Source organism: Pleuronectes platessa, chromosome 19 (genome assembly GCF_947347685.1).
Source record: "Pleuronectes platessa chromosome 19, fPlePla1.1, whole genome shotgun sequence".
Classification (NCBI taxonomy): Eukaryota; Metazoa; Chordata; class Actinopteri; order Pleuronectiformes; family Pleuronectidae; genus Pleuronectes; species Pleuronectes platessa.
Window position 1 is genome coordinate 20560327 of NC_070644.1, and position 27839 is coordinate 20588165.

Sequence of the window (27839 nt, forward strand, 5' to 3'; positions counted from 1 at the left end):
AGTTGTAGGGGGGAAAAAAGCTTCTCTAACAGGAAGTGACGCTTCCGGAGCGCTGAGTCAGCTGAACCAGACCGGAAGCAAAATAAGGAGCTTGAGCAGGCGCAGCAGCAACCGTAGGTCGTGCTGCTCAGATACTTTTAGATTTTAATGAAAATGTTAACGTAAATTTCCATTTTTTTATTTTCATGTGAAAGTGTGACAGTTGACAGGTGAGCGGCGGCACGACACCTGTCTGCTCAACGCGGAAGTCCGGGAGAGAAGGTAGAGTAAGACCGGAAATGACTTTATCACAAATATTATAGTTGTTATATATGTTATATATATATAGTAATAATCTGAATTAACGCATCATAATCACTTTGATTATTTACCTTAAAACTCCTGCTGGAAATGAATCAATATCAAATGTGTGTGTGTTTGTGTGAGTGTGTGTGTGTGTGTGTGTGTGTGTGGGGGGGGTGTGGTTGTGTTTGTGGGTGTGTGTGTGTGTTGGGCGGTGGGGGAAATACAAGTAAAACAGCATCAGACACACACACATACATGCACACTTTAACCCATTCACAGTTACACACACCAACATGCAAATAGACACACACATGGAATGATAAAGTTCTCTTACCTCAAGTCTTTGTGTTTTTTTTTTTCAGCTTTGGTGTCATGGTCATGAAGAGGAGTCGGGTGTTGGCGCTGCTGGCGGGCGGGATCTTCTGCGTAGCTTTGATGTCATTGTACCGCATGCTGGAGCTGATGCAGGGGGCGGAGCTACAGCATGCTGGGAACCCACCTGTTGTACAGGAGGACGAGGTGAGTTATGGAAACACACTGATGACATTACACAGTAATGAAAACTGGTCACCCTGGAGCTGTCAGTCAAACTGTTTGTTCACGCCCACTAGAGTGTGGTCGGTGAGCACCTGTGTGATTGGACGGAAGGTTCTTTGTGAGTTTCTCGTCAATGTTTTTAAAGAATCCATTAAAACCTCTCTGCAGGAATTGTCCCGCCTCCAGCAGAAGATTGACAGGTTGGAGCATCTCCTTAGCGACAACAACCGTCTGGTTGCCACACTGCGGGATTCTCTGATCCCCCGCAAAGCATCATGGGAAAAAGAAGGAGAAGGAGCCAACGTTAGCTCAGTCTCTATCCACAGCGCGGCCGACGAGCTGCCGGGCTGCCGATCTGCCGGAAAGATGAAGGATGGCGCTGATGGCGTTCAGGTTAGCTTAGAATGCTAACAGCTGTTTGTTTTTACAAAAGTACTTTGGTTGAAGTTGTTTACTAAACAAAAAACTGAATAACACAGACATAGTAACACACACTCATCATGTCTTTACCTGTAGCTGCTGGACGTTTATGACCTCCTGCCCTTTGATAACCTTGACGGTGGCGTCTGGAAACAGGGTTTTGATATCCGTTACAATGGAAACGAGTGGGATGAGCAGCCGCTTGAAATTATTCTTGTTCCACACTCACACAACGACCCAGGTGAGAAAGAACACCAACAACAAACTATCAGAATCATCAGAACATCGGTCTGTTGATTCATCTACATTCTGTGTGTGTTTGCCTTGCAGGTTGGTTAAAGACCTTTGACCTTTATTATCAGGATCAGACAAGACACATCCTTAACAACATGTTGATCAAACTGAGCGAGGACCACAGGTTAGGATCGACATGACGAAAGTCTGTGTCTGTCTGTGTGAGCGAATGAATAAACGAATAAGTGGACGATTCTCTTTGTTCTTCAGGAAGAAGATGATCTGGGCAGAAGTCAGTTATTTCTCTAAATGGTGGAACGACATTGACGAGCAGAAGAGAGAGATGGTCAAACGGTAAATTTAATGCTATTTTTATCTTGTTTCTTTTTTTGTTTATTATGATGGCGCCGAGTACGGCTGGCGTGTCTCAAGCTCCCCCACAGCCCTCCTCTTTTTTCCAGTTTTATTGTTATTTATTGCTGCTTTATTCTGCATTGTGCTATAAAAAAAAGTTGGGCTGCGTAATACGCTGAGCATTGCTAGAAGAGAGCCTGTGACCCGAGCAGTTCATTGCCAGCGACTGCTAAATGTAATTGATGTGCACATGACAATAATGTCTTGAATTTTGAATCTTTCCTCATGTGTCTCAGTTTGGTCTTCAAATATAGATTTTATTATTATTCCGTTCAGTCTGTATTTTTCAGTTCTTATTTTTGTATATATTTGGCAGTCTGGTGGGAGCAGGGCAGCTGGAGCTGGTGACAGGCGGCTGGGTGATGGCGGACGAAGCAAATTCTCATTACTTCGCTCTGTTGGATCAGCTGATCGAGGGTCATCAGTGGATTCAGAGACACCTGGGTTCGTCTTCTGTTTCCACCATGCTTCACGTTTCTGTGATGTCACACTCTTTCTTTATTCATGCTTTGTTTCTGTGAGCAGGAGTGAAGCCAAGAAGCGGGTGGGCGGTTGATCCATTTGGCCACTCCCCCTCCATGGCCTACTTGCTGAAGGGGGCGGGGCTTAGCAACATGGTCATTCAACGAGTTCACTATGCCGTCAAGAAACAGTTTGCCCAGCAACAGACGCTTGAGTTTCAATGGCGACAGAGCTGGGGTGAGTGTGGGCAAGAGACATTTAATTTGTACATTTATTTGATATACTTTAATTCAATAATTAAAATCAATGTTTTAAATTGATTTAATATGAATGGTAACCTTAGAATTTCTCAAACAATTGTTTAAAACGTTCTCTTTTAAAATAAAGAGACTTTTATTTTTTATTTTTCTCCTTTTTGTGACAAACATCTTGTTTCTCTAAACCCGGCCACTTGTCAGACTCCTCCCCCCATAGTGACATCACGTGTCACATGATGCCATTCTACAGCTATGACGTACCTCACACGTGTGGTCCAAACCCGTCCGTGTGTTGTCAGTTCGACTTCCACCGCTTGCCAGGAGGGCGGGTCTTCTGTCCGTGGAGAATACCACCTCAGCCAATCACAGAGCAGAACATCCAGGAGCGGTAAGTGGTGATAAATCACGTTACTTTAAATTTTGACGATTAATTGAATAAACAGTTTTTTGTTTTTTCTGAATTTTGAAGTTTCATCATGAGCTTGTCTAAGTTAAAGACACATAAAAGAATGAAAATGCTTCAGGGTTTAAGATCCTGTGTTTTTTCTGTGTCATGTGACTGTGACTTCTCATGTTGACGTCTCTGTTCTCTCAGCGCTCTCCTCCTATTGGATCAGTACCGTCAGAAGTCTCGTCTCTTTCGTTCTCCGGTTCTCTTCGTTCCCCTCGGTGACGACTTCCGGTTTGTGGAGTCAAGCGAATGGGACGCTCAGTTCAATAACTACCAGAAACTCTTTGACTACTTTGACCAGCACCCAGAGCTGCACGTCAAGGTGAGCGCCTGATACACCTGAGGGGACGGGGCAGAGGCTGTGGTGACATCACAGTGGAATCAGCTGTCTGACGTCTACACAACACGTTCAAAGCTGGCGTCTCTTGAAATGGCATCGTACCTGGTATTCATGTCGTCCAGTCACAAGTTCTTCTCCTGCTCCTTGTTCTCAGGCTCAGTTCGGGACCCTGTCAGATTACTTCCAGGCTCTCGAGCGGCGCCTGAGCGCAGCAGACACGACGCTGCCGACCCTTCGCGGGGACTTCTTCACCTACGCCGACCGAGACGACCATTACTGGAGCGGATACTTCACCTCCAGACCGTTTTACAAACGTCTGGACCGAATGCTGGAGGCCACGCTCAGGTACCAACACATCTCAATCTTTTCACTTAATTAAAATCGACCAATAAACAAATGACCACCAAAACCGCCAGACACAAAAACAGTTTCTTCCCCCACGCCGTCTCACTCCTGAACAGCCAATCCACCGTGGCACTGTGCAATAACCCTGGTTCTTTATAATAACCACTGTACAAATACTCCCGAAGTTATATTACATTGTAATTATATTTAATTATATTATTTATTTCACCCTCACTGTACAACTGTAATACTCATACCGCTCAATATTTATCCCTATACTTCATTTCTTTCTTTTTCTTAGACCATTGCATTGTTTGTTTTGTTTTGTGTTGTTATGTGTGTTGTGTTGTTATGTGTATTCTATGTAAGAACATTGAGAGCCACTTCACCGTGTCAAATTCCTTGTTTGTACAACTAACTTGGCCAATTAAACCTGATTCTGATGATGCCTGTTTAATGCATTGACTCATATCTTCTGTTAATATTGTTATAAATGTGTCACGTGTTTTGTTTGTAACTGAATTAATTTGAGTTAATTTTCATTTTAAATGTTTCACGTTTTTATCAGAGCCACAGAAATCCTCTTCACGTTGACACTGGCTGAAATGCGACGTTTCCATGGCGAGGGCCGTGTGGTTGCAGGTTTCCCGGCTGAAGAACACTTCCAGCGCCTGACAGCGGGGAGGCGGAGCCTAGCACTGTTCCAGCACCATGACGCCGTCACTGGCACCGCCCGGGACCCTGTGGTGGTCGACTACGGCATCAGGTGGCTACCTCCTGTTAGCAAACTAGCATGCTAGCATGTTTGATAATACAGGTTTATTTTGGTATGATAGTTTGAAAACGCTGTTAGCTTGTTAGTTTAAATCAAAGCTAAACAACAAAGGTAATAAATCAGTATTAGCACCTGAAACTGCTACATCTTTAGCGTTAGCTTGTCTTTGTCTCATTTATTCCTCCATGCTCTCAGTTGAAGGATGGCATCATCACTGGCAACGGTCTCAGGTACAGTTCTGTTTCGAGTGAGAAGTTAGCTTGTAGCATTAGCCTGCCATCATACCCATTTATTTAGCATCTAACATTAGTTTACCAGCATTCCCATTGTAGTGATAACATCATGTTTTATAGTCATTTTTTTTTAAATAAAGTTTTTTGTTTGTTTTTTTCCAATGCAGAGAAAAAATTATTGAGTCGATCAGAGCGTTTAAAACAAAACAAATTATGTAGAATTAAACAAACATTGTTTTTCAGATTGTTTCACTCCATCCTGAACCTGCGCCAGGTGCTGCAGAGCTCCGCCCACTGGCTGCTCCTATTGGACAAGAGCCTTTACCACCACGACCAGTCGAAACCCTTCCTGCTAATGGTAACCTCTGAGTCCATCTGCTGTTTACAGGCTTGTTTGCTCTGTAATGTGAGGGGTGGTTTGTGTTTGAAAGGTCAGAGTCTGTCCGGACATCAGCTGATGCGCCAGACGAGTCAGAGCTCTGATGTTGGTCATGTGATGTTTCCACAGGACGACGTGATCTCCGCTCACGACGCTTTGCCTCAGAAGACGCCGCTCGTGCTCAGCGATGAGCCCAGGTGAGGGGGTGGACTTTGTTATTTACAGAATTTGTTCTAAATATAGTTCAGATGGAATGTTGTTTCAATATCGATCGTTTGTGTTTCAGGCCGTTGATCATCTTTAACCCGACGGAGCAGCTCAAAACGTCTGTCATCACCATCGTGGTCGATTCTCTGGATGCTCGTGTGGTTGATGCAGAGACCGGTCAGCCATTGGCTGCGCAGATCTCGGCGGTGTGGACAGAGCCGAGCCGAGCGTCCACGGAGGCGTTCCAGGTGAGAGTCCGAGCGGAGTTCATCACAGACAGACTCTGGTTGCTCTTTGTTTCACGTTGTGTTTTGTCTTGACAGTTTTCTTTCATGGCTGAACTTCCTCCTCTGTCACTCGTCGTGTGTCATGTGAGCAAAGCGTCAGCTGGCTCCTCCCACCGGGCACAGTACACCTTCCATCGTCGTGGCAACCCACCGACTGTTAACACCAAACAGTTTCAGGTGTCGCACGTCACCGGACCTGATGCCGACAAGCCCGTGTCGCTTAGCAACAAGCATGTCCAAATATGGAGTTCCCTGGAGACTGGCCTTCTGCAGGTTTGTACATAAATATACACACATGTATAATTTTTTTTATTTTACTCTGGTTTTATTTAAGTAAATCTAATTATTATTATTTTTGATTATTTATAATTCATCATTGATTATGATCTTTTCTTCATCTATATTTTTCTAAATTGTGACTGAAAGGTTTTAATTTCTTACATTTTATTTTGAAATTCAGAAGCTGCGTCTTGAATCCGGTTTGGTCCGTGAGGTCAAAATCCAGTTCCTGTGGTACGGAACCAGAACTAGAGGAAACCCGGACAAGAGTGGAGCCTACCTGTTTCTGCCTGGGGAGGAGGGGGCCCAGGTAAGACCAGGACCAAGACTTAGATCAAGACCCAAACCAGTTGACTCAGATTGACTGTGGTTGTCTCTCCCCCCCCCGGCAGCTCTACTCGTCCTCTAAGCCCCCCCTGGTCCGGATCTCCAGAGGTCCCATCTTCTCTGAAATCACTTCCTGTTACCAACACTTCACACACACGGTGCGGCTCCTCCACCTCGAAGGTAACGATGTGTTTCTACCTTAGTTTCTGTCATGCTACGTCCGTGTGTCATGTGATCCTGCGCTGCGTGTTCAGAACTCAGTTTGTCAACTAACATGTTTAAAACATCTCATTGACATGTTTATGTGCAGGGATGTAACTCGTTTACAATTACAAATTATCCTGACTTCCTGTGCCCCAGGGCATGCTGGGAAGTCCCTGGAGATTTCCAACACGGTGGACATCAGGTCGGAGAAGAACCACGAACTGGTCATGAGACTTGTCACTGATGTCGCCAACGGCAACCGTTTCTTCTCCGACCTCAACGGTTTCCAGGTTTCTATCTTTTCATTTGTCCAATCAGATCGTTTCATGTCTGTTGGTGTTTACTGATGGAGGGTTGATTGGGTGCAGATGCAGCAGCGAAGGACCCTGGCGAAGCTCCCCCTGCAGGCCAACTTCTATCCAATGACCTCGTCCTCGTTCCTCCAGGACTCGGTGTCTCGCCTGACGCTGCTGTCGGCTCAGAGTCAGGCCGTCGCCGCGCTCAGACCAGGTGCTACAGCTTTCAGTCGTTTGAACGTGATCATCATAATACCAACATGATGCTTGAGACGAGTTTATAAACAGATGTGCTGACTCTGACCTCTCTGTGACCTCTGACCCGTGCAGGGGAGCTGGAGGTGGTGTTGGACCGGCGGCTGCAGCAGGACGATAACCGCGGCCTCGGTCAGGGTGTCACCGACAACAAGCTGACGGCGAGTCTTTTCCAACTGCTGCTGGAGGAGCGGGGGGGCGGGACTCAGGTGAGGGGGTGTGGACACAGCTTTCAAGAGTTAATACTTACATTTTTTACTCTCTTTGTAACTTTTATTAATCTTTTGCTTTTATTTGTTTTCTGACAGGATGTGGGAGGAGCATCAGTTGAACACCTGTCACTACTCGCCCACCTGTCCTCGCTCTCCCTCTGCCACCCGCCAGTCACCATGGTCACCCACAGCAACACCAAGCTGCCAAAGCTCCGCCCCTTCCGCCCACTCAGCTCATCTCTGCCGTGCGACGTCCACCTGCTGAACCTGAGGACACTGGAGGACGCTCAGGTGAGGAGAAGACCTGCAGCTTCAACTGTTGGTTTTCAGAAACAAAACTTAATGTAAAAGTCACGATAATCCAAAATGACCACGTGTGTAAATAGGTGTTACCATGGTAAATAACAGTAGTAAGTTTATTTCTGTTTATGGATCAGAAAGCAGAGAGCCCGTCACAGGAAGCTGCTCTCCTCCTACACAGGAAGGGCTTTGACTGTAGCACCATCCCAAAGCCAGCGCCTGTGTGCACATGGAGCGTGCACGAGGAGGTACACACACACACACACACACACACACACGACAATTTAAACAAATGTTTTATCTGTTTTTGTATATTTTTCTGTTTCCAGGTGAATCTGGCCGATCTTTTCTCTCCTCTGCAGTTTCGCTCAGTTCGTCATTCAGGTCTGACTCTGCTGCGTGAAGATGACAATGAAGAGCCCCCCCGCCAGCAGCAGCCGCCACAGGTCACTCGTCTGCGGCCAATGGAAATCAGTGCGTACCGCGTGGAGATCGACTGAAAACATGAGGGAACTAAATGTGATGGCAAACTCGTGATGTCACATGATCAAGAGTTTTTACAATCGGCAGGAACTAGCTCTACAGTTGACGTGCATATGGAAGATAAATGGTGACAAAAAATCTATCAAAAAAGTAAATTAAAGGTTACTATTACAAAGTTTTATGAGACAGTTAAAACCTAAAAGACAAATTGGGAAAATAATCTAGAAATACAGATCCCCTGTGTTTATTTATCATTTTAAACAAATAAACCAAGGAGAAAATATCGAAAAGAACATGGAGACCAAAAAGGAAAAGAGAAAACAAAGCTGCTAAGGTTCAAGGTTGATCTAGGACCATTAATCAACCTTCATTTATCTGTCAAGGAAAGTAATCATCACTTTCACTTGATGTTTGTCTTCCGCAAAGAGAAGCTAAAACCTTGGTCATTCTAAAGGAACTGAAGAAAAAACTGAGAAAACACTGAAATTCAACCTGTTTGTGTGAAGTTGCTTCGTCAACAAAAAGGGACCAATCGAGTCGTGAGCTCGATGTTTGATGAATGTTCTGAATGAATGTGTGAGTCCATGGTGAAAGGTCAGAGTATGTGTTGTTGCTGCTACTTTCTTAATTCAGTGTCATTTCTCTGTTTATGCAGGAATGTGGAATTATGCGTCAACCTGTCCTCTTAAAGTGTGATTTATTGATTTTATCTTGTTGATTATGTTTGAATGATTTTTATTTATTTTGTGTCATTGATTAGTTGTTTGTCTTAAATTGATGTGTTGATTTATTACACTGGAGATTTTTTAATTTGGGCCTTTTTCTTTCCAAAATGTGTGTATATGTTAAATTTATATACATATTTATTTGTTTTTAAAATATTTTTTCTATTTATGCTGTAATAGAGAAACTTTGGGGAACTTGGGGAAATACTTTCTTATCTAGAAATTTTATATTTTGCTTTAACATGAAGATTTAAATCATAAAATGGTGAAGTTTTGGAAAATGAAGGTTTTTTACTGTGAAAAAATACTTTAATACTTTATTTTTGTAATTGATGGAAAAAATAAATGATTGTTTCATCTTTGTTGATGACAGTAGTTTATTTTCAGACAGAAATCGAGGTCAGACTGAAGCTTGGGGTAGCCTCTTCTTTTTATCCTGGTGAAATGATTCATGAGGTCACACATTTTCATCTTGTATTAAATGTAAAATTGAGAATTGTTTTTCCAAATGTTTCATATTGGAAATTTTGGATAGAAAAATATATATTGAAATATCTAAATTCAAATAGAAAGTAAATGTAATTGTTTTGAGTAAAATATAAGGAAACAGAACAACTTAAAACTCTTTAAATCTTTACCGGAAGTGAACCGTTAAGTCTCAGGCGAGAAATTAGATGTTTTATTTCGAAGTTGACAGGAAGTGTGATCTCTCGCGTGCCGCCTGGTCTCATGCTTCTCGCCTCTTCCCGGTCGGTCAGCTGACCGTCGGCCGGTCTGCTGACTCCCCTGATGCTCGAACCGTGACCCGGACATCACCAGGCCGAGCCCGGTCTCCGTGTCCCCGTTACCGGAGCCCCTGACCCGGATCGGCTCCTGACACCCGGCTGTCCGCCGGAGGCCGGATCGCTGGAGTCATCCAAGCCGAGTTTGTCGCTCACGTCGTCAGAGCCGCTGATCGCGCAGCTCCGTGTGCTCCAGGTTCCAGGCCGTTGAGCTGGTCGCGTCTCCCCGAGTCCGTGTGACTCCGCACCGGCCCGCAGCCCCGGCCGGCCCCGCTGAGCGCCATGGCCCTGCTGGATCTAGCCATGCAGGGCTTCGCCGTGTTCGGCTTCATCTTGTTCTTCGTCCTGTGGCTCATGCACCTGATGTCCATCATCTACGTGTAAGTCAACGCTCTGCGCTGCTAGCAGCTAGGCTAACAGAAGGACTAGCAGCTAGGCTAACAGCAGATTCATGTCTCTCTCTCTATTCGTTTCCATCACGTTCATCTCGGTCGTGGTGAAACATTTAAGCGGGAGTATCGCTTCTTCTCCGCGGCTCTCTGGACGTGTCTCAGCCGTTAAAGCTTCCGTGTCTGCTCGGTTAGCTGTTGGGCGTTTTCCTGGTTCCCCGCTAGCCGGTTAGCTCTGTCAGTTCGTGGCGCTGCCGCCGCGCAGCTTGTGTGGAACTCATGAAATAATCATGAAATATGTTCTAATTTATTGAAGTGTTGTGGCACCGGGACGGTTGAGAGGAACAAGCCGCACAGAGCCGCTCGTTTCTCGGATCTCTCTCCGTCACGGCTCCCTGGAGCTAGATTCACACATTTCCTGTTTCTTTGTTGACGTTGAATTTAAGAATGTAAATAATGTAACGGAACCACCGGCGGCTCCGGACGCGTCTGTTCGGCTCATGTGGGTCAAAACCCCCGAGCAGCGGAGTCTGTCGCTGGTTCCACACGTTCACATCAGATTTGTTCCATCCTCTCTTCTGTTAGATGGAATTTAATACGTCACGTTTGATTCAGTCTGATGTCATTTATGATGCTATGGGAATTCCCACTTTTAATTCAATGTGCACACACACACACACACACACACACACACACACACACACACACACACACACACACACACACACACAGTCTGAAAACACTCGTTCACTTGATTTGGATCAAACAATCGCACGATTTTCAAACATGTTAAATTCAGTTTTAACTGAATCATTAACTAAATCAAAACTTCACATGTGTAACATCTGTTTGCTTTACCTGAGATGCACTCGTTCATTCATTGATTCTCTAATTCACTCGTTCATATATTTCTTTATTCACTTTTTAGTTTACTCATAAAAACACATTTACACAAAAGCTGTGATTTTCTGCAACTTCAGGAGATGAATCAGGTTTTTTAAAGACTTTCCAGAGACACTCAATATGTATTATTGTTATTATTATTATTATCATTAATTATGTCAATATCAACAAAACACTTTTTATGATCATATGATTCTTCTTCGTCAGTTGATAACAGGAAGTGTGTGTGTGTGTGTTAGTTTGACCTCCTCTCTCTCCGTCTCTCAGGCGTCTCCACCTCCATAAGAAGAGGTCAGAGGTCAAACAGTCATTTGGGCAGCAAGCAGGCGTTTCCCTCTTGAAGCCTCTGAAGGGCGTTGACCCAAACCTCATCTCCAACCTGGAAACCTTCTTTACTCTGGATTACCCCAAGGTGACCCCCCCCCCCCCCACCTTTAATAACTAACTAACAACCTCCTCTCCAAACGGGACACGTTCTCTACTCTGGACGTCTATCAACATCACAACCCATCACCATAAGTCCCTCTAATAACTAACCAATACATAACTAATTACTAACCGTCCTATTACCATAATCACCTCACTAATGACAAACTAATAACTAACCACCCCATCATCATAATCACCTTCAACAAATGACTAACCAATGACAAACAACTAATAACATGTAATAAATGAACTACTGACTAACTAATAACCCACTAACATCGGACAGGACTTCCGGGCTCGTCTAACGTGATATTTTGTTTTTGTTCACAGTACGAGATCTTGCTCTGCGTCCAGGACCAGGACGACCCCGCGGTCGAGGTCTGTAAGAAGCTTCTGGGAAAGTATCCGAATGTCGACGCTCGTTTATTCATCGGTGAGAACTGTTTGTTGCTGCGCTGTCATAGTTGCTCTCCATCGGATCATCTTTTATTTTGTGTCTTTAGTCGTTAGCATCTGACGTTAGCATGTGGGGGTGTTTGGTTCTCAGGGGGGAAGAAAGTAGGAATCAACCCAAAGATCAACAACCTGATGCCAGGTTACGAAGGAGCCAAATACGGGCTGGTGTGGATCTGTGACAGCGGCATCAGAGGTCAGCGCCCACGCCCTCTCCACGTTACTTCACCCTAACTGGTCACAATGCTATCTAATGCCAATGTGTGTGTCTGTGTGCGGCAGTGAAACCTGACACCCTGACAGATCTGACCAATCAGATGACAGAGAAGGTGGGACTGGTCCACGGGTTACCTTATGTTGCCGACCGGCAAGGCTTCGCTGCCACACTGGAGCAGGTAAGGCTAACCGGCTAACCGGCTAGCAGTGTGCTCACTCAGCTGCTGCTCACACGATCTCAACCACATGCTCATGTTTTGTTTAACTCTATGATTTAGCATTAGCTTTGGAAGCTACTTTGACTCTAGTATCTTGTAGCTATCACATCATTCTATAGGCTACATTTCTGTCGCGTGTTGATTATGTCTTACATGCTTTTGTTTTTTAAGATCATTCATCAGTGGTTTGACACTTGACCTCACTCGTTACCGTCTCCTAACGATGTCACATGCTCAACGTGTTGCTGAACAGCAGCTTCTGTTAACCCAGTTTCTTTTCGTTTTGGCGCATGTGTTGACAGTAAATGGTTTCTGAGGCTGTTTTGATGCTAAGAGATGCTAATGGTTCTCCAGGTGTATTTTGGGACGTCTCATCCTCGATCCTACATCTCGGCGAATGTGACGGGGATAAAGTGCGTGACCGGGATGTCGTGTCTCATGAGGAAGGACGTGTTGGATCAGGCCGGCGGGCTGGTCTCCTTCGCTCAGTACATCGCTGAAGATTACTTCATGGCTAAAGCCATCGCAGACAGGTTAGCATGTTAGCATTAGCGTCTGTTACACATTTTTGTATTTTAAGTTCAGCTCATGATTTCATGCCCTTCGCTTCTGTAGAGGCTGGAAGTTCTCGATGGCAACGCAGGTGGCGATGCAGAACTCAGGCTCTTATTCCATTGGCCAGTTTCAGTCCCGTATGATCAGGTGACCTTACAACTCATCATTCATATATACAATCGTTTTTATTTTTAAATCGGCCTCTTATATATATATATATACAAAATCGCATTTGATCAGTTATTAATCGTAAAATAATGTTTTTATTTTGTTGTTGCTCAGATGGACTAAGCTGAGGATCAACATGCTTCCTGGCACCGTGTTGGAGCCCGTCTCCGAGTGCTTCCTGGCCAGCCTCATCATTGGCTGGTCGGCTCATTACGTGTTCAGGTACGCAGCCAATCAGACAGCATCTTATGTTGACACTGTTTTGGGGTTGGAAATTTATAAATCTGTGGTTTTTATTCAGTTTTTTTAATTATTGATGGTGTGTGTATTGGTAACATGTGCGTTGTTGAATATTGTAGGTGGGACATGATGGCGTTCTTCATGTGTCACTGTTTGGCCTGGTTCATCTGTGACTACATTCAACTCACTGGAGTTCAGGTATTAACATGATGTGCTTTTAATTTAGGAAAAATATTAGTTAGTTTCTAATTATAACCCAATCAATACATGTACATTCATAAAAAAAATATTGTAATATTTTATATAGTTCAAGATTTACCTAATTTTATATTAATTAAATTAAAATTAAATGAAAATGTAAAAACGTTTTTATGTCGCAAGTTTAATTGTCACTCTTCACACATCCTGCAGGGCGGCGCTCTCTGCTTCTCGAAGCTGGACTTTGCCGTGGCGTGGTTCATCAGAGAGACGATGGCGGTGCAGATCTTCCTGTCGGCTCTATGGGACCCGACTATCAGCTGGAGAACCGGTCGGTACCGGCTCCGCTGTGGCGGCACCGCAGAAGAGATCCTCGATGTGTAGTTGCCATGGCGACCGGCTGAGCCTTCAGCCTCGTCCTCCTCAAAGACTGATTTTGTTTTTTTGTTTTTTATGGAACGTGTGTGTTTTTAACTATTTATGCTCCTTTGGTGCTAAAACTAAATGATGCCAGAATGAGCCAATGAGAGTACAGGAAGGAAGAAAGAAAAACAAGTAAAGTGAGAGGGAGTGACGCATCGCACTGAATCGTCTAATCTGTGATTGGACGAGATGAAGAAAAAGACATCAGCCAACTGGGCGGGGCTTAAAAACCCCTCTTCTCATTGGTTGATTTATCTTTGCTTCAATTTTCGTGTTTCATGAAGTTTTTTATGGAAGCAAATAACGGCCCCAAAAAAAATGAAGAGAAAGGTTGTGACTGAAACTGAATTTATAGTATTAAAATATTTTACTTTGAAATTCAACCATTACAAAAACGGATGGTTTTCAAATTAAAATGAAACTGGTTGTTAATTCTAAATGTTGTAGTTCATGTCCAGCAGGTTGCAGTTTCTTATTTTACAGCTGGTATTTGTACCAATTGAAAATTGACACTTTTTAAAATTTATTTCAAAAAACTTAACATTAAATGATTCTTGGGATAAAAAAAGAAAAATGATGCTCAAAGTCGGAAGTGGCAGAAACATTCAAAGTTTTTTGTCTCCTCGTTTCCAAAGTTCTGATCTGGACTTTGTGGAGGTTCTTCTCGGGGCTTCAGGTTCTGATCCAACACAAACAAGAAGCGTCGAGATGAGAATCACTTATTTATAAAACGAACGTGAATAGATTCAACTAAAGGCGTGCGAAAAAACGATCTGAATAATTTACTTACGAATTCAGACATACAATTTGTATAAAAAAATGTCGAATCAAAAGTCTGATCCGAAAAACTTTTTTTTGGTGATCATTAGAGAAATGTCTTTGTTTCGTCCTTATAAGAACTTTTGTTACAAACTGTTCATCAATAACTCAGAACTGTGACGTCTTTTTTTTGTTAATATAAAATAGTTTAAACAAAATTTAAATGAGTTATCAGTCTGGTCACCAAGCGAAGCTGCATCTTTTTTCGTTTGTGAAGTTTCTGTCGCACATGACGTAGTGAAAACATTTGAATTATCTCAATAAACAAAGCAGCCAATCAGAAAAGAGATGTTAGCACTGAACAAGTTTCTTTCATGTTTCATGGTCGTAACATTTCACGAAAGAAAATCACATTTCTGAATATTTGCGTTGCAGTCGAACACTGTGTGTGTGTGTGTGTGTGTGTGGACAATCGCAGCAGCATTGCTTTACTGTTAGCTTAGCCACAGGGGGTTTGGTTGATGACTTCGATGAGTCGGACAAACCCGAGACGCCGTCGTCCAGAAGGAAGTCGAGTTATTTGTTTGTTGTTTTTTTATGATTGACCTGCTGTCGTCTGAACTGACCGATCGTGTGAAGTCGGGAACAATAAAGTTTTATCCTTTCAAAGATGAACTTAAGACAAATGCTTGTTGTCCTGCTTTATGATTGGCTGTGAGAACAGACAGTAGGCGGAGCCACTGGTTTTCAAATGTATTTATTCAGTGATTCATGCTACAACTTCCTGTCACTTTCAGAATAAATAAAAATTCAACATTATTTTTTTTCGAGTCGAGCACAGATAACACCCCAACCCTCATGCACTGGTTCAATATTAAAAATATTTCGTATAATAATCGTACCTCCTCCCACAATGCACCACAAGTACTTTACATTCTTCAACATTAGAAAACAAATGATACATTCAGTATAAAAGTTTTGTAAAGAAAGCAGAAATAAAAGTGACTTTCAAAGTAAAACGATGAACAGGCCTAAAGTTGAAAATAACAGAAACCAAACAATCTTATTCTGAAAGGTGTTTTTATGTTTTCATGTTACAAGTGACAGTACCTGCTTCTCATGTAACGTGTTGCAAGCATGTAACATGCAGTAAACATGCGCAACATAAACATACATGTTCATCTTGTACTTGTCCGTTTCTTAACAAAAGTAACATGGTTGCAATCTAACTAGATGGGTAGTGTGAAATTGATGAAGTAAATCAAATACAAGTATTCATGTCTAATGTATTAAGGTTTAAATTACATACAAGTACACGTGTAAGAAACAGACATGGGACAAATGTGTGTTTAAAAATTAACTGTAATGTTAGAGTATTTCATGTTCACGTGTATCTACATAGTTACAAGTATTTAAGTTAGTAATAGAGTAACATACAAACTACATCATGTAATTGAAGCTCCTCCTTGTGACCGGTATGTTGCGTGTGTCACGAAACGACGTGTTGTAACATGTGACGCGTTTGAACTGCTTCCTTGGGTTTGGCCTGATTGACGCATGGGTGGGCGGGACATTTACATTAGTGTTTAATTCAATGAAACATCAAAGGTGAAATTATGTCACAGTTATGAACATATTTAAAATAAAATAAAAACTTTCATGGGAATCAAGCTTTGTAACTTGTAACATTTAAATATATTCAAAATAAAGTGATGAGTAGAGACTTAAAAAAAACATTGGAACGCCATTTAAACAGTAAGTGACAATGAGTCGTAATGAGAAAACATGTTGGTCCAATTAAAAGGCACACAAACTTTGGCTTGGTTTGACCCCGCCCCCCACCTGATTCAAGACTTCGTCATTTTACAAAACTATAACGAATTGTTTCAAACAAAGAAACACAGATTTTTTGTCTTAAAACCATTAAATTCAAATAAAAATATGAAACAAATACATTTAAATTGAATTTTGAGCCTTTTTTGTTACATGTGAAACAATGATATGAAAAAGACTTCGATGACTTTTAACCAATCAAAGGGAAGGTCAGAGGTCAGAAGGCAAACTGGAAATTGGCAGCTTCCTGTTTTATCTGGCTTGTTTCCTGTTTTAAGAAAACGTTTGTTTGTGAAACGATGAGATAACATGATTTAAAAAGATCGTAATTTAAATTAAATATATTTATATCGAGTATGACATTTGAGGATTAACCAATCACGGGTTAGTCTGACACACACACAAACACACACACACACACAGAAACGCAGGTGTGACAGATGGGCGGGGCCACGAATCATCTATTTCAGTACAAACACATTCAAAATTAACACCAACATCTCCCCAAAATAAAAACAACAATAAAACGAAAAATATTTTAACTACATTATGAAAATATCTACGGAAAAAACAGGAACATGACGTACAAAGAAGGAATTGAGAAAATTAAGGCACAGAAGAAAGATCGCAGCAAACTAAACTAATACAATAAAATAATAACCGTCGTCATGGTAACCAAACAGACACATCACTGTTTGTTCTGAAACACGATTTTAAACGTTCACAGTAAAATGAAAACAGAATGAAAATAAAAAACCCAACTAAATAAATAAGTTCCGTTGCAACAGGTTAACAATAATTATCGATCATGCCGAGTCATTCAAATATAAATTAACTACAAAATAATGGAACATTAAAAATCCTCCATTACTTTGGGCTTTTACTTTGAAAATTTTCTTTTTAACTTTAAAAAATGTTTCCTGATTTTCTTTTCTGCGTCACGTTCATTTAACAAAAAGTTTAACTTACAGCAGCTCCTTGGTGACTCCACATACACACCGTGCGCTGCTACACAGGTTGTTCAGGAATGTGCTCTGTAACCACGACATGGAAACTACCCATTGTTGTGACATCATGTGTCGGCACAGATGGTTGGTGTGTCTGGGTTCAACCGTTGGTCCCCACAGACCAATCAGAATCCTACAGTCTGATTCGTTAGTCAGCTCCAAAAGCCAAAGGTCAGATGACGGGTTTGTCCTAAGAGGATGTGACGTCACAAGGGGCCTTGATGACTTCAGCACTGATGCTAACATTCTATCAAACCATTGGCTGCAGTATAAAATAATGGCATGTTAGCCTTGACCTTTAGCCTCCATGTGACTGAACATCTATGCTAGTAGCTGCAGAAGGGCTGAACGATTTGTAAGTAATGATTAACTGTAATTTTCCTGATAAAAATAACCCATGTATCTTTTATAATTTTCACGTTTGAGGTCGGTGCTGGGGATTTTCAACGCGTCAAAGATTCAAACTTCCTAATTAACACGACTCAGACTCAGTCGAGCAGAAGACTTATGGTTCTTCTGCTTTTACTTTCGTTGTGAAAGTTACAATCAAATAGTAAGCTAACACGTAGCTTAACTCAAAGCTAACAAGCTAAAAGCTGTGATAGCTAAATGGGAGGCTAACAGGCTATGAGCTGACTACACCTGAAGCTGAACACTGTCGACAGACCAGGGGCCACTTCACATGTGTCTGTCGGCGCCCAGGGGTCAAAGGTCAGATGGTGGACTTGGAGAAGGAGACCCGGAGGTGCTGGTTGTGGTCCAGCTGATGGTCGTGCAGAGCGATCAGAGCTTCGATGGCCTCCTCCACCGACGCCAACTGCATCAGAGCCATCTTCCTGTCTTTCCTGTGACATCAGAGGACGTGACATCATCACACACACTCAAAAAAGTTGACTTCAGCGAATCTCTTAATGAACAAACTACTCATTTTCTCTGTAACCTTTGACCTTTAACTGGTTATTGTTGTTAATACTAACTGGAAAAACTTGAAGGCTTTGACGGTGAATCCGCTGGAGGAAAATAAATCCTTCAGCACGTCTTCACTGACCGAGGAGCTGAGAGACAAAGACAAAGACACAAAGGATGAGGAAAAGGTGGTTCCGGTCCTTGATTCTGATTGGCTGTGCTGCATTTGAAATACGTCTGTGACCTCATCAAATCAGTTTCACTACGCCAAACTCGTTTTAATGTCAGATTCTGATTTCCAGGTCTTACAGAACACCTACTGTAGAACACGTGTTACAGATCATGTGGGTGAAACTCACGGGATGTTGGAGAGGTGCAGCGTCGCTGACGGAGGGAAAATGTTGTTAAAGTTTTTGGATCCAGGTTTTTTGAAGCGGTGGAGGGCGGAGCCTGCGAAGTCCCGGGTCAGCGTCTGCTCCTCCTGCCCCGCCCCCCCACGAGGCAGCTGCACTACTGGGTGTTTGGACAACGTCACCCGGATCACATTACCATGGAGCCGCTGGCCGTTAAGGTGACTCATTGCTATCGGACAAAAGAGACGAAAAAAAATTTACTTTCATGTTTTTCATGAGAATAAATCATTTTTAATTAATGAAAATAAATATGTTTCAGACCCAGTTGAGCCTGAGTGCCATCGCTCATCTGAACCAGAGCATTTTCCTTCTTATTAAAGAGGATCTTCACTCTCTGAACGTCCCCGTAAACACCTGAAAACACACACACAACACAGCTGATTTAACATCATGATGACATCATACATCAACATTTTATTTCAACCTCAATAAAACCAGACGCTAACGCAACTTTAAAATTAACTACTCACCAAACAGGATGAAGAGGCAGTGTGGAGAAACGCTCTGCAGAGACAAACAGATTCAGTAAAGTTAGCTGTGAGTGAAGCGCTCTGATTGGTCAACTGTTGAGAGACGCTGTGACATCTGACCTCTGGGTTCAGGTTAGACACCAGCAGCACCGAGTGGATAGCAGGAGGCGCTACATGCAAGGACACACGAGGCGGAGACACCATCGAGCCGGGGATCCCCGACATCGACAAACCTGAGGACGTCCCGAAAACCTGATTTAAAATCTCAGCACAGCACATAAATACGGTACAATAAGACCCACCCAGGTACATTAAGACCCACCCAGGTCCATTAAGACCCACCCAGGTCCATTAGGACCCTCCCAGGTACATTAGGACCCACCCAGGTAAATTAGGACCCGACCAGGTCCATTAAGACCCACCCAGGTCCATTAAGAACAACCCAGGTCCATTAAGACCCACCCAGGTGATTTTTGGACCCACCCAGGTCCATTAAGACCCGCCCAGGTACATTAAGACCCACCCAGGTCCATTAAGACCCACCCATGTCCATTAAGACCCACCCAGGTGATTTTTGGACCCACCCAGGTCCATTAAGACACGCCCATGTACATTTAGAGCCACCCAGATCTTATCATACATGTACATTACAACAGACGTGTCTCACCTGTGTGCTGGTGGAAAGTAGGTGGGAAAGCTGCTGCTCCATAATGAGGGAGAGCTACACCTGTAACACACACACACACGTCTATTCTTCTGAAGAACAACAGTTTAAATACTCAAACCATGTTCAAAGTTAAAACCTTCTGTGTATTTTTATTCAGTTAGCAGAAGCATCATTAGCCGTTCTCACCGAACGCAGCAGTGGGCTCCAGCTCGCCCGTCGGCAGATCGGCTCTGGTGAAGTCTCGGCTCTTGTCGTTGTTGTATTTCACGTTGAGCGCGCTCAGTTTGGAAAAGTCGATCCTCAGCGTGCAGCAGCTGTTGTAGATGTTCTGACCGTCCAGAGACTGAAAGACAGAGAGCAGCCGTCTGATTGAACCTGCTCCAAACACTGACTTGAATTTATCAGTTCTTCCACCAGTTTGTATTGATACATGGTGGGAACGAATTTCAACTTAGTATTTATATGTGTGTGTGTGTGTGTGTGTAAGTGTGCGTGCACGTGACTCACAGCTTTGGCGTGCTGAGCGTGCACAGCATCACTAAACTGCAGCAGAGCCTGAAACTGATTGTTTCTGGTGAACGTGATGATTTTCAACACAGAGCCGAACTTACTGAAGATCTGAAAACACAAACACACACAAATTAAAACACAAAAAACAACAACACAAACCAACATGTCACAGAATGAGAAACAGAAATTGACAACCTGCTGCAGAACCTCCAGTGTCACCGGGTAAAATAAGTTCTCTACGATGATCCTCAGGACGGGACTCTGACCGGGGACTAAGCCCCGCCCATCCACTCCTGCTACCATGTTCCCAGAATGCACTGCGGCTGCATTGATGGCCTGCAGCGCTGCCTGAGCTCTCTGTGAACAAACACAATATTCAGCAACAAATGTAAACGAAACACCTATTTATTTAAAACAAACATGTTACCTTGGAAACCGGTTATTTGATTTATAATAAATGTTTATAAATAATAATAATGAAACATGTTGATACTTCTTTGTTTGTTGTTTTGAATCCTTCAGTTTAGTAAACATTCTTTGTCAAAAACATTGATTGTTCATTTAGGTTTTTTTAAATAATGAATGTTGTGTCGAGGTGGGTGTGGCCGGAGCCACTGCTCCTCACCTGATTCGTCAGATTGTCGGTCTTGAGCTCGCGGTGGTTGGAGTACTGAATGAAGATTGGCTGGTTCCTGACTGTGGGCGTGGCTGAGGTGTAGTAGTTCACCATAGTAACAGCAGCTTCCTCTGAGGCCATCTCTAAAAATGCCTGGAAACAAAATGTCGATCGTGACGACCTCGATTTATTAGATGAACACTTCACTTGTGTCGGTATGTAGTTAAACCCCCCCCCTGTTGGTCACACGCTGTAAAACACCACCAGCGTGTTGTCACTCACCTGGTTCTTTGTCCTCAGTGTGATCAGTTTACTAACTCTGCCGAAGGGAAGCGCCAGAGCGAGCACTTCCTGTTCAGAGATGTCAACAGGAAGATGGCGCAGGTGAAGGACCCGAGACGGGACGGACTGGGCTCGCTCAGAAACACACGGCCTATCAGAGCCATCCACTGTGAGGGACACAAACAGGCAGGTCAAAGGTCATTCAGCCGTCAGTGGTGATTCAGGTAGAGCGAGCTCGACACTGACAGAGAGAGAGAGAGAGAGAGAGAGAGGTCTTACCTGCGGACAGGTCGTCAGTGCTCATGTTCGCAGAGCAGCTGACACACAAGGTTCACGTCTCCTGCAAAAATGATGTTCACTTTTAGTAATAAAATATAAATAAATGTATCATAGACTAATTTAGTCCAATATTTATTTGTCTTGTTCCACCTCTTCTTTTCATTATTGATGAATAAGAAAATCATTTTATTGATCAATTGCTTGCCACAGTCAACGAGTTATATAATCATTCAGTTTGTTGTATATTTTCATTCGTTCAAACTGAATAAATTAAGTCAAATAAGTTTCAGAGGAATAATGTATTAATGAGAAATTAAAATGGCCGCCGGTGTTTGTTCTTTGATCTTTGATTAAAGTTCGATTACTCGACTCGATGTTTCAAGATAAAACACGAACAAGTTCAAAGGAACAGAGACATCGCGTCGCTTCTTCCGCACTCTGGTCTGCACGAGAACACGCAGCTATCGCGGGATTTCAACCGTCGCCTTTCGCTCGTGACACCAAAACAAAAACAGAAAAGCGAACCGAGGGGCACAGACGACGAGGGGAACGGGGAACCGGGGCGGCTCTGTGGCGGGAAAATGCCTCGGTAAACAAGTCAACAACAACAAACGAGCGCGAGGGTTGGCGCCGCAGGCTCGCGCAGGTGCGGTCCGATCACCAAGGAAACGCGAGGGAAGAAGAAGAAGAACCGGAGGACGTGCGGGAGAAGATGCGGGACGTGCCCCACGCTCACCCGTCCATGGTCCGCGAGGAGGAAGGTGACGAAGAGGAGGAAGAGTTGTCGTAGAGCGCGAGCTTCCCTCTCCGCAGACAGCACAACAACAGGGAGCTCACTTCCCGTTTGATGACGTCACCGGAGAACATGGCGGCTCGTGGACACACCTCAGATCAGAGCGATCGATAATAGTCCCGATAATCGATTAATCGTTTCAGACGTCTGGATGAATCACGTGGTCGTTTTTAATCTCTTGTTTATTTAATCTGTTGATTTTGAATAACATTTTTTAAATAAAAGCTGTTTTCATATAATTATATTAATGTAATCATATTAACACATTTATACATGATCCAAATCTATAAAAATGAAAACACAAAGTAGCTACAGATTTAATATTAGTATGTAAGTAAAAGTTCTGATTATTAAATCATGATTTAAACTGGATTATTATTATCACTGATAAACATGTGACATCATCAGCTTCTAATGTTGCAGCTGATTGATGTGAATATTATATTTAGAGTGTATCATGTGACTGTACGGTTTGTAATCTATAACATTAAATCATATATAATAAACTGGCCATATAGAGACATTTTTATGTTTAGAAATCTGAAATCTGACCCGGGACTTCGCAGGCTCCGCACTCCACCGCTTCAAGCTTTTATACACATACTGTATATGAAGTATTTATCTCCTCGTGTATATTTGTTATAAGATTTTATTATTATTATTCATTATGTATTGAATAGATACCTTTAGTCTCTACACTTATATACATACATGTATATACAATATTATTATATGGTTATATATCCTTATACAACGTCTCTATTTACACTATATAAACGAATTCATCCTTTATTACTCAATCATTATAACAATCACACAGACTCTATAGCGAGTCCACTCTTGTTGTCATCTGGTGGATCCGAGGGGAGCTTTGTGTGCGGACCGGAAGTGGGGACAGAGCTGACTTCCGGTTGTGTCAGTGGGTGAAAGTTGAAGAAGACGTGTTGAGGTTCTTTATTCACGGGCAGCGAGAACTTCAGATTCTCCTTTGGAACCTTCGACGATGCTGCAGAACACAGGGTGAGTGTAGCCTCGCGAAGCGAACAGGAAGCAGCTGAGAGATCGAGGTTTATCTGATCTCAGCTCTGTGTTCTGACCTCAGAGCAGTTCTGTCAAAGCTTCTCTTCATGCGTCTCGTCGTGCTGCACATTAATAACTGACTGTATCCTTTTTTTTATATGTAATAATACATGATAGAGTGAACAGAAGTGATGCACTCGTTCTGATCTCTAAACGAGTCATTTCAAAGGTTGTGCTGCAGCAGCTTTGATATTAACACTGAAGTGTAAACTTTACAATAAAGAATAAACCAGCTTTATTCACACACACATTATTTCGGTGTTAATATAACCTCCAGGTTTCATGTGATGAGAGAGTGTAGTTAATGTTAAAGACGTTTATTCCTGAATACAAACACCTGAAACTGGTGAAATGAGGATTTTTACATCACATAACAATTTGAATATGATCGTATTTCAGCTCAGACCTGATGACTTCATGTTCATCATCTTTACTAACTGAATTCACACATTCATTTCCTTTAGTGAGTGTTTGTCCTGTGAAGCAGCAGCAGCAGGTTGTCAGGTCCGACTGGTTCAAAGAGGAGCATGTTGGGAACATTCCGGGGCGGAGCCTGTAGAGCAGCAGGGGCGGAGCCTGTAGAGCAGCAGGGGCGGAGCCTGTAGAGCAGCAGAGGCGGAGTCTGTAGAGCAGCAGGGGCGGAGCCTGTAGAGCAGCAGGGGCAGAGCCTGTAGAGCAGAATGAGGCCGGACATGACGTATAAGCTCTACTGTGGAAAGATCAGTGTTGTTGTTTACAGCTCATCCACACCGGCGTCAGCCCTCATCACCAGAAGATCTGGAATCTCCTCGTGTTTCCAAGTTGACGTCTTCATCTTCTACGTGTACGACTCCTCTTCTTCATCCTGAGATGTTTGTGTTCTTCCAGTTTCACGTCCGTGAAACTGGAAGAACACAAACATCTCAGGATCGCCCACTGGGAAGCTTCCAGACATTGTCCTGCTGTTTGCTCACATGGACTCACTCTGACATGTTACAGTGAAACTATTCTGTAAAGTTTCAGGTCTTCAACTACAAATGTTCAGTCACTGTGACAGAAAACAGACTTAAGGAAGTTGAAATGTATCGGTTAATCGATCGGGATGTTTCTGCTCTTATGTAAAATTTAGGTTTATGTTTTGTGCTTTGAGTCATCAGTTATAGAATTCGAGATTGGAGTTAGCCTAGCTGAGCACAGCTGTGTGAACGGTTGTTTTATTTTGGTGTGTTGCAGGAAGTTAGCCGGCTGCACGCTCTTCATCACTGGAGCGAGTCGAGGCATCGGTAAAGCCATCGCGCTGAAAGCTGCCAGAGATGGAGCCAACATCGTTATTGCCGCCAAGACCGCCGAGCCCCACCCCAAACTCCCAGGGACCATCTACACAGCTGCTCAGGAGGGTGAGGAGCTAGCATGCTAACTCGAGCAGCTCATTATTAATATGTTCTAAAAAATGTAAGTTTTGAAGAGTTAGAGGAAAGATAAACTGTAGAATAAGAGACCCACACTCGAGGGGCAGTTAACCTTTGACCTCCATCATGTGTCATTTATCTGTGTGTGTGTTTGTGTGTGCGTGTGTAGTGGAGGCAGCGGGGGGGAAAGCGTTGCCCTGTATAGTGGACATCCGTGATGAGAAGCAGGTGGGAGACGCTGTTCAGAAAGCCGTGGAAATGTTTGGAGGTACTGGACTTTACACTCTCAGGTGTGACATCATCAAGGTGGTGACGTCACTGCAGCGACGTCATCACAGTGCCTGTGTTTGATTGGCAGGTATCGACATCCTGGTGAACAACGCCAGCGCCATCAATCTGACGGGAACCCTGGAGACGCCAATGAAGAAGGTGGATCTGATGCTGGGAGTCAACATGAGAGGAACATACATGACGTATGTTACTGAACACGCACCGAATCTGACTCTGCCGTTAACGACGTGCTCTTAACGAGCATTAGTCAACAAGTCAATGAGCATCCGTATGTTTCAGATCGAAGCTGGTCATCCCTCACCTGCTGAAGAGTCGCAGCCCTCACATCCTGAACCTGTCGCCGCCGCTCAACCTCAACCCAGTGTGGTTCAAGAACCACACAGGTAACCATAGCAGCCCACTGAGCAGCTGGCCTGTCACACACCTGAGCATTAACAGCTGGTTCTGTCTTTTTGTTTTGTTTCTTTTTCCAGCGTACACGATGGCAAAGTACGGTATGTCCATGTGCGTCCTGGGAATGGCCGAAGAATTCAGAGGTCAAATTGCCGTCAACGCCCTCTGGCCCAAAACAGGTGAGCTTCTGTTAGCATGCTAACACAACCCTCATATAGTCTCATAATAAGCTAGCATGCTAACCCTGCTTTGACCTGTGTGTTGTTGCCACAGCGATCCAGACTGCAGCCATGGACATGTTGGGTGGGGAGGAAGTCGGTAAACAGTGTCGCACATCGGACATCATGGCAGATGCCGCCTACGCAATCCTGACCCAACCAAAGGAATACACAGGCCGCTTCGTGGTGGACGAGGACATCCTGAGAGAGCACGGCATCCAAGACTTTGAGCAGTACGCAGTCCAACCAGGTGAGCTGTGAGGCCTGATGAAGGTTGAAGGAGCAGTGTCGGGCGTCGTCCTCCAGGGAAGCCCCCCCCTGCTGCTGTCTTGTCCTGGAGGACGTCCCTGAGCGAACACACAAGACCACAGTGTCTATTCTCATTCACATCAGAGCTCTCTAGTTTGTCTTCTGCCTGATGACACATCGTCCCTCACGTAACATAACCCAGCAGAGGTCATAACGGCCTAGCATTCCCTCACGCTGTGTTGTGGTACTCATGGTGGTTTCTGATTGGTCGACAGGTCATCCTCTGCTGCCAGACTTCTTCCTGGACGAAGCACCAGAGGTGCTGGCCCAGCAGATGGAGCAACATGGTAAAACTCCAGTGACAAATTACAAGTTTAATTATTGATTAAGATTGATATGATATTATCTGAGTCTTTCTCCTGGTTGCTAGGGGCGACCCCAGCCTTCAAATCCTCGTCTTCGACCCCGCCTCCGTCCAGTGGACCAATCGAAAGCACGTTTGATGTCATCAAAGGAGTCATCAACGACGACTTGGTCAAGTCCACCCAGGGCATTTATCAGTTCGACCTGTCAGGTAACAACACCAGTCTGTTTTCTCCACGTAACCACATCCTGTGGGCGTGTCGGTGATGTCATGTGTTCATGTCCATATAAGGAGAGCACGTGGGCGTCTGGTTCCTGGACTTGAAGAGTGGCTCTGGCGCCGTGGGGCGGGGCCAGCCGGCCGTCAAGGCTGATGTCATCATGACGATGGATTCAAACGACTTCAGCAAGATGTTTGCAGGTGAGCCATCGCCAGGGTAACATGAGATATAAAGAGAGACAGTGATGCTGTAATAACCAGTGTGATAGTTCTGTCTCCATGGTAACAGCTGTGTTGTTGCAGGGAAGCTGAAGCCCACGATGGCTTTCATGTCCGGAAAGCTGCGGATCAAAGGAGACATGACACTGGCCCTCAAACTGGAGAAACTGATGGGCCGCATGGCCAAGGCTAAACTGTGAGACTGAAGCCCCGCCCACAGAAGCCCCGCCCACAGCTCCCATCAGGCCCCACTAGACCGTGTTTGTTGCTCTACATGTTGCCTTGACGACAGTAATAATGTCATTAAATGCAAGACATGAGTAAAGTCTGCGTTAATAATAAAGTGTGGTTTAATCTTTACTCTGCTCATGTGACTGAGAAGTGACCTCATCGTGACACCGTAGTGATGAAACTGTGATGTCATGAAACCATGTAGAAACCAGCACATGACTTGACATGTGAACACGTGTCCTGGTTTACAGTCGTTTTATAGAATCCATCATGTCACCTGCAGAAAAACAACATTCTGATCTTATTTCCATGACTATTATTAATACATAATATTAATCTTATTAAATAATATTAGCTCAGTAGGGACAGAGTTCTTCTTGATTTTAACGTACGTTGACACGTGACTGTCGAGAACACGATCGTTTTGCCTATAAGTTTGTGATTTACTTAACGATCCCCCCCCCCCCAAAGGGGAACTGAGAGCTCAGACTGTACAGAACTACCAGATGGGTGTGTTGTGAACAATAAACATGAATTTTGAAATCTTTATGCGCCACTCCAGCGCCCCCTGGTGTCTTCACTGATGAATAAAGAGGAATGTAGTTAGTAACAGAGAGAACACTGTAAAAGCAACACTTTCTGATATAGCAGCTAACGTTTCCGAATACAATCAAAAAGAACATTACATATTTTAACAAATGCCAGTATATTAACAAATTTACATTGACATATTTGTATGCTTCGAATATTTCCACAGATGAAGCTTTTAAATCAAATACATTTATTACCGAGTTGTGAGAGTAAAGCAGCAGCTCTGTTAATTTCTTCATTTACATGTTTCTGCCCAGGTGTCACTGCGTTGTGAAGCTCCTTTCCTCATCAATTCAATCACAAATTCAAACAGCCCTTATTGTGACGGCAGCTCAGTCTGAACTTTACGTTATTAAACTGAAAATAATGAGTTGTTCCCA

The 27839-nt window shown here is 43.6% G+C and overlaps 4 protein-coding genes across 4 annotated transcripts; 3 read left to right on the plus strand and 1 right to left on the minus strand.

Moving 5' to 3' along the window:
* The first annotated feature begins 58 nt into the window (after window positions 1-58).
* Window positions 59-9069, plus strand: man2a1 (mannosidase, alpha, class 2A, member 1). Its single transcript, XM_053410827.1, has 24 exons — window positions 59-261; window positions 648-804; window positions 991-1215; window positions 1339-1483; window positions 1573-1660; window positions 1747-1830; window positions 2207-2334; window positions 2416-2589; window positions 2811-2997; window positions 3205-3382; window positions 3555-3745; window positions 4314-4511; window positions 4997-5111; window positions 5262-5329; window positions 5419-5587; window positions 5663-5899; window positions 6087-6215; window positions 6298-6412; window positions 6593-6726; window positions 6805-6946; window positions 7063-7196; window positions 7296-7490; window positions 7637-7747; window positions 7829-9069. Exons 2-24 carry the CDS (start codon window positions 658-660, stop codon window positions 7997-7999), a joined length of 3465 nt encoding a protein of 1154 aa, XP_053266802.1. The 5' UTR covers window positions 59-261; window positions 648-657; the 3' UTR covers window positions 8000-9069.
* A 642-nt stretch (window positions 9070-9711) lies between these two features.
* Window positions 9712-15115, plus strand: ugcg (UDP-glucose ceramide glucosyltransferase). Its single transcript, XM_053410830.1, has 10 exons — window positions 9712-9869; window positions 11049-11193; window positions 11541-11643; window positions 11758-11859; window positions 11946-12058; window positions 12452-12630; window positions 12713-12799; window positions 12935-13042; window positions 13180-13258; window positions 13472-15115. The coding sequence occupies exons 1-10, from the start codon at window positions 9772-9774 to the stop codon at window positions 13640-13642; spliced, it is 1185 nt and encodes a 394-aa protein (XP_053266805.1). The 5' UTR covers window positions 9712-9771; the 3' UTR covers window positions 13643-15115.
* A 66-nt stretch (window positions 15116-15181) lies between these two features.
* Window positions 15182-22293, minus strand: ptbp3 (polypyrimidine tract binding protein 3). Its single transcript, XM_053410828.1, has 14 exons — window positions 22160-22293; window positions 21424-21484; window positions 21145-21311; window positions 20872-21015; window positions 20442-20603; window positions 20244-20354; window positions 19923-20079; window positions 19737-19796; window positions 19190-19302; window positions 19070-19103; window positions 18861-18953; window positions 18546-18768; window positions 18258-18335; window positions 15182-18125 (listed from the first exon to the last, which is right to left on the minus strand). Exons 2-14 carry the CDS (start codon window positions 21446-21448, stop codon window positions 17993-17995), a joined length of 1500 nt encoding a protein of 499 aa, XP_053266803.1. The 5' UTR covers window positions 21449-21484; window positions 22160-22293; the 3' UTR covers window positions 15182-17992.
* Window positions 22294-23077: 784 nt separating this feature from the next.
* On the plus strand, window positions 23078-27415 carry hsdl2 (hydroxysteroid dehydrogenase like 2). The gene is made up of 11 exons (XM_053410829.1): window positions 23078-23236; window positions 24509-24672; window positions 24854-24952; window positions 25043-25157; window positions 25255-25358; window positions 25449-25547; window positions 25642-25836; window positions 26111-26182; window positions 26266-26409; window positions 26491-26619; window positions 26722-27415. The coding sequence occupies exons 1-11, from the start codon at window positions 23220-23222 to the stop codon at window positions 26835-26837; spliced, it is 1254 nt and encodes a 417-aa protein (XP_053266804.1). The 5' UTR covers window positions 23078-23219; the 3' UTR covers window positions 26838-27415.
* Window positions 27416-27839: the final 424 nt, after the last annotated feature.

What these genes read in the sequence shown, in the direction of transcription:
- man2a1 (XM_053410827.1), top strand. Translation starts at nt 658, where the DNA reads ATGGTCATGAAGAGGAGTCGGGTGTTGGCGCTGCTGGCGGGCGGGATC. An exon ending in CTGTTGTACAGGAGGACGAG is followed by an intron (nt 805 to 990) that starts GTGAGTTATGGA and finishes ACCTCTCTGCAG; the next exon opens with GAATTGTCCCGCCTCCAGCA. An exon ending in TCAATGGCGACAGAGCTGGG is followed by an intron (nt 2,590 to 2,810) that starts GTGAGTGTGGGC and finishes GCCACTTGTCAG; the next exon opens with ACTCCTCCCCCCATAGTGAC.
- ugcg (XM_053410830.1), top strand. Translation starts at nt 9,772, where the DNA reads ATGGCCCTGCTGGATCTAGCCATGCAGGGCTTCGCCGTGTTCGGCTTC. An exon ending in CTGTGACAGCGGCATCAGAG is followed by an intron (nt 11,860 to 11,945) that starts GTCAGCGCCCAC and finishes TGTGTGCGGCAG; the next exon opens with TGAAACCTGACACCCTGACA. An exon ending in GCTAAAGCCATCGCAGACAG is followed by an intron (nt 12,631 to 12,712) that starts GTTAGCATGTTA and finishes TCGCTTCTGTAG; the next exon opens with AGGCTGGAAGTTCTCGATGG.
- ptbp3 (XM_053410828.1), bottom strand. Translation starts at nt 21,448, where the DNA reads ATGAGCACTGACGACCTGTCCGCAG. An exon ending in CCGACAATCTGACGAATCAG is followed by an intron (nt 20,604 to 20,871) that starts GTGAGGAGCAGT and finishes GTTTGTTCACAG; the next exon opens with AGAGCTCAGGCAGCGCTGCA. An exon ending in TGTCTAACCTGAACCCAGAG is followed by an intron (nt 19,104 to 19,189) that starts GTCAGATGTCAC and finishes TTGTCTCTGCAG; the next exon opens with AGCGTTTCTCCACACTGCCT.
- hsdl2 (XM_053410829.1), top strand. An exon ending in ATGAGAGGAACATACATGAC is followed by an intron (nt 25,158 to 25,254) that starts GTATGTTACTGA and finishes CGTATGTTTCAG; the next exon opens with ATCGAAGCTGGTCATCCCTC. An exon ending in CCAGCAGATGGAGCAACATG is followed by an intron (nt 26,183 to 26,265) that starts GTAAAACTCCAG and finishes CCTGGTTGCTAG; the next exon opens with GGGCGACCCCAGCCTTCAAA.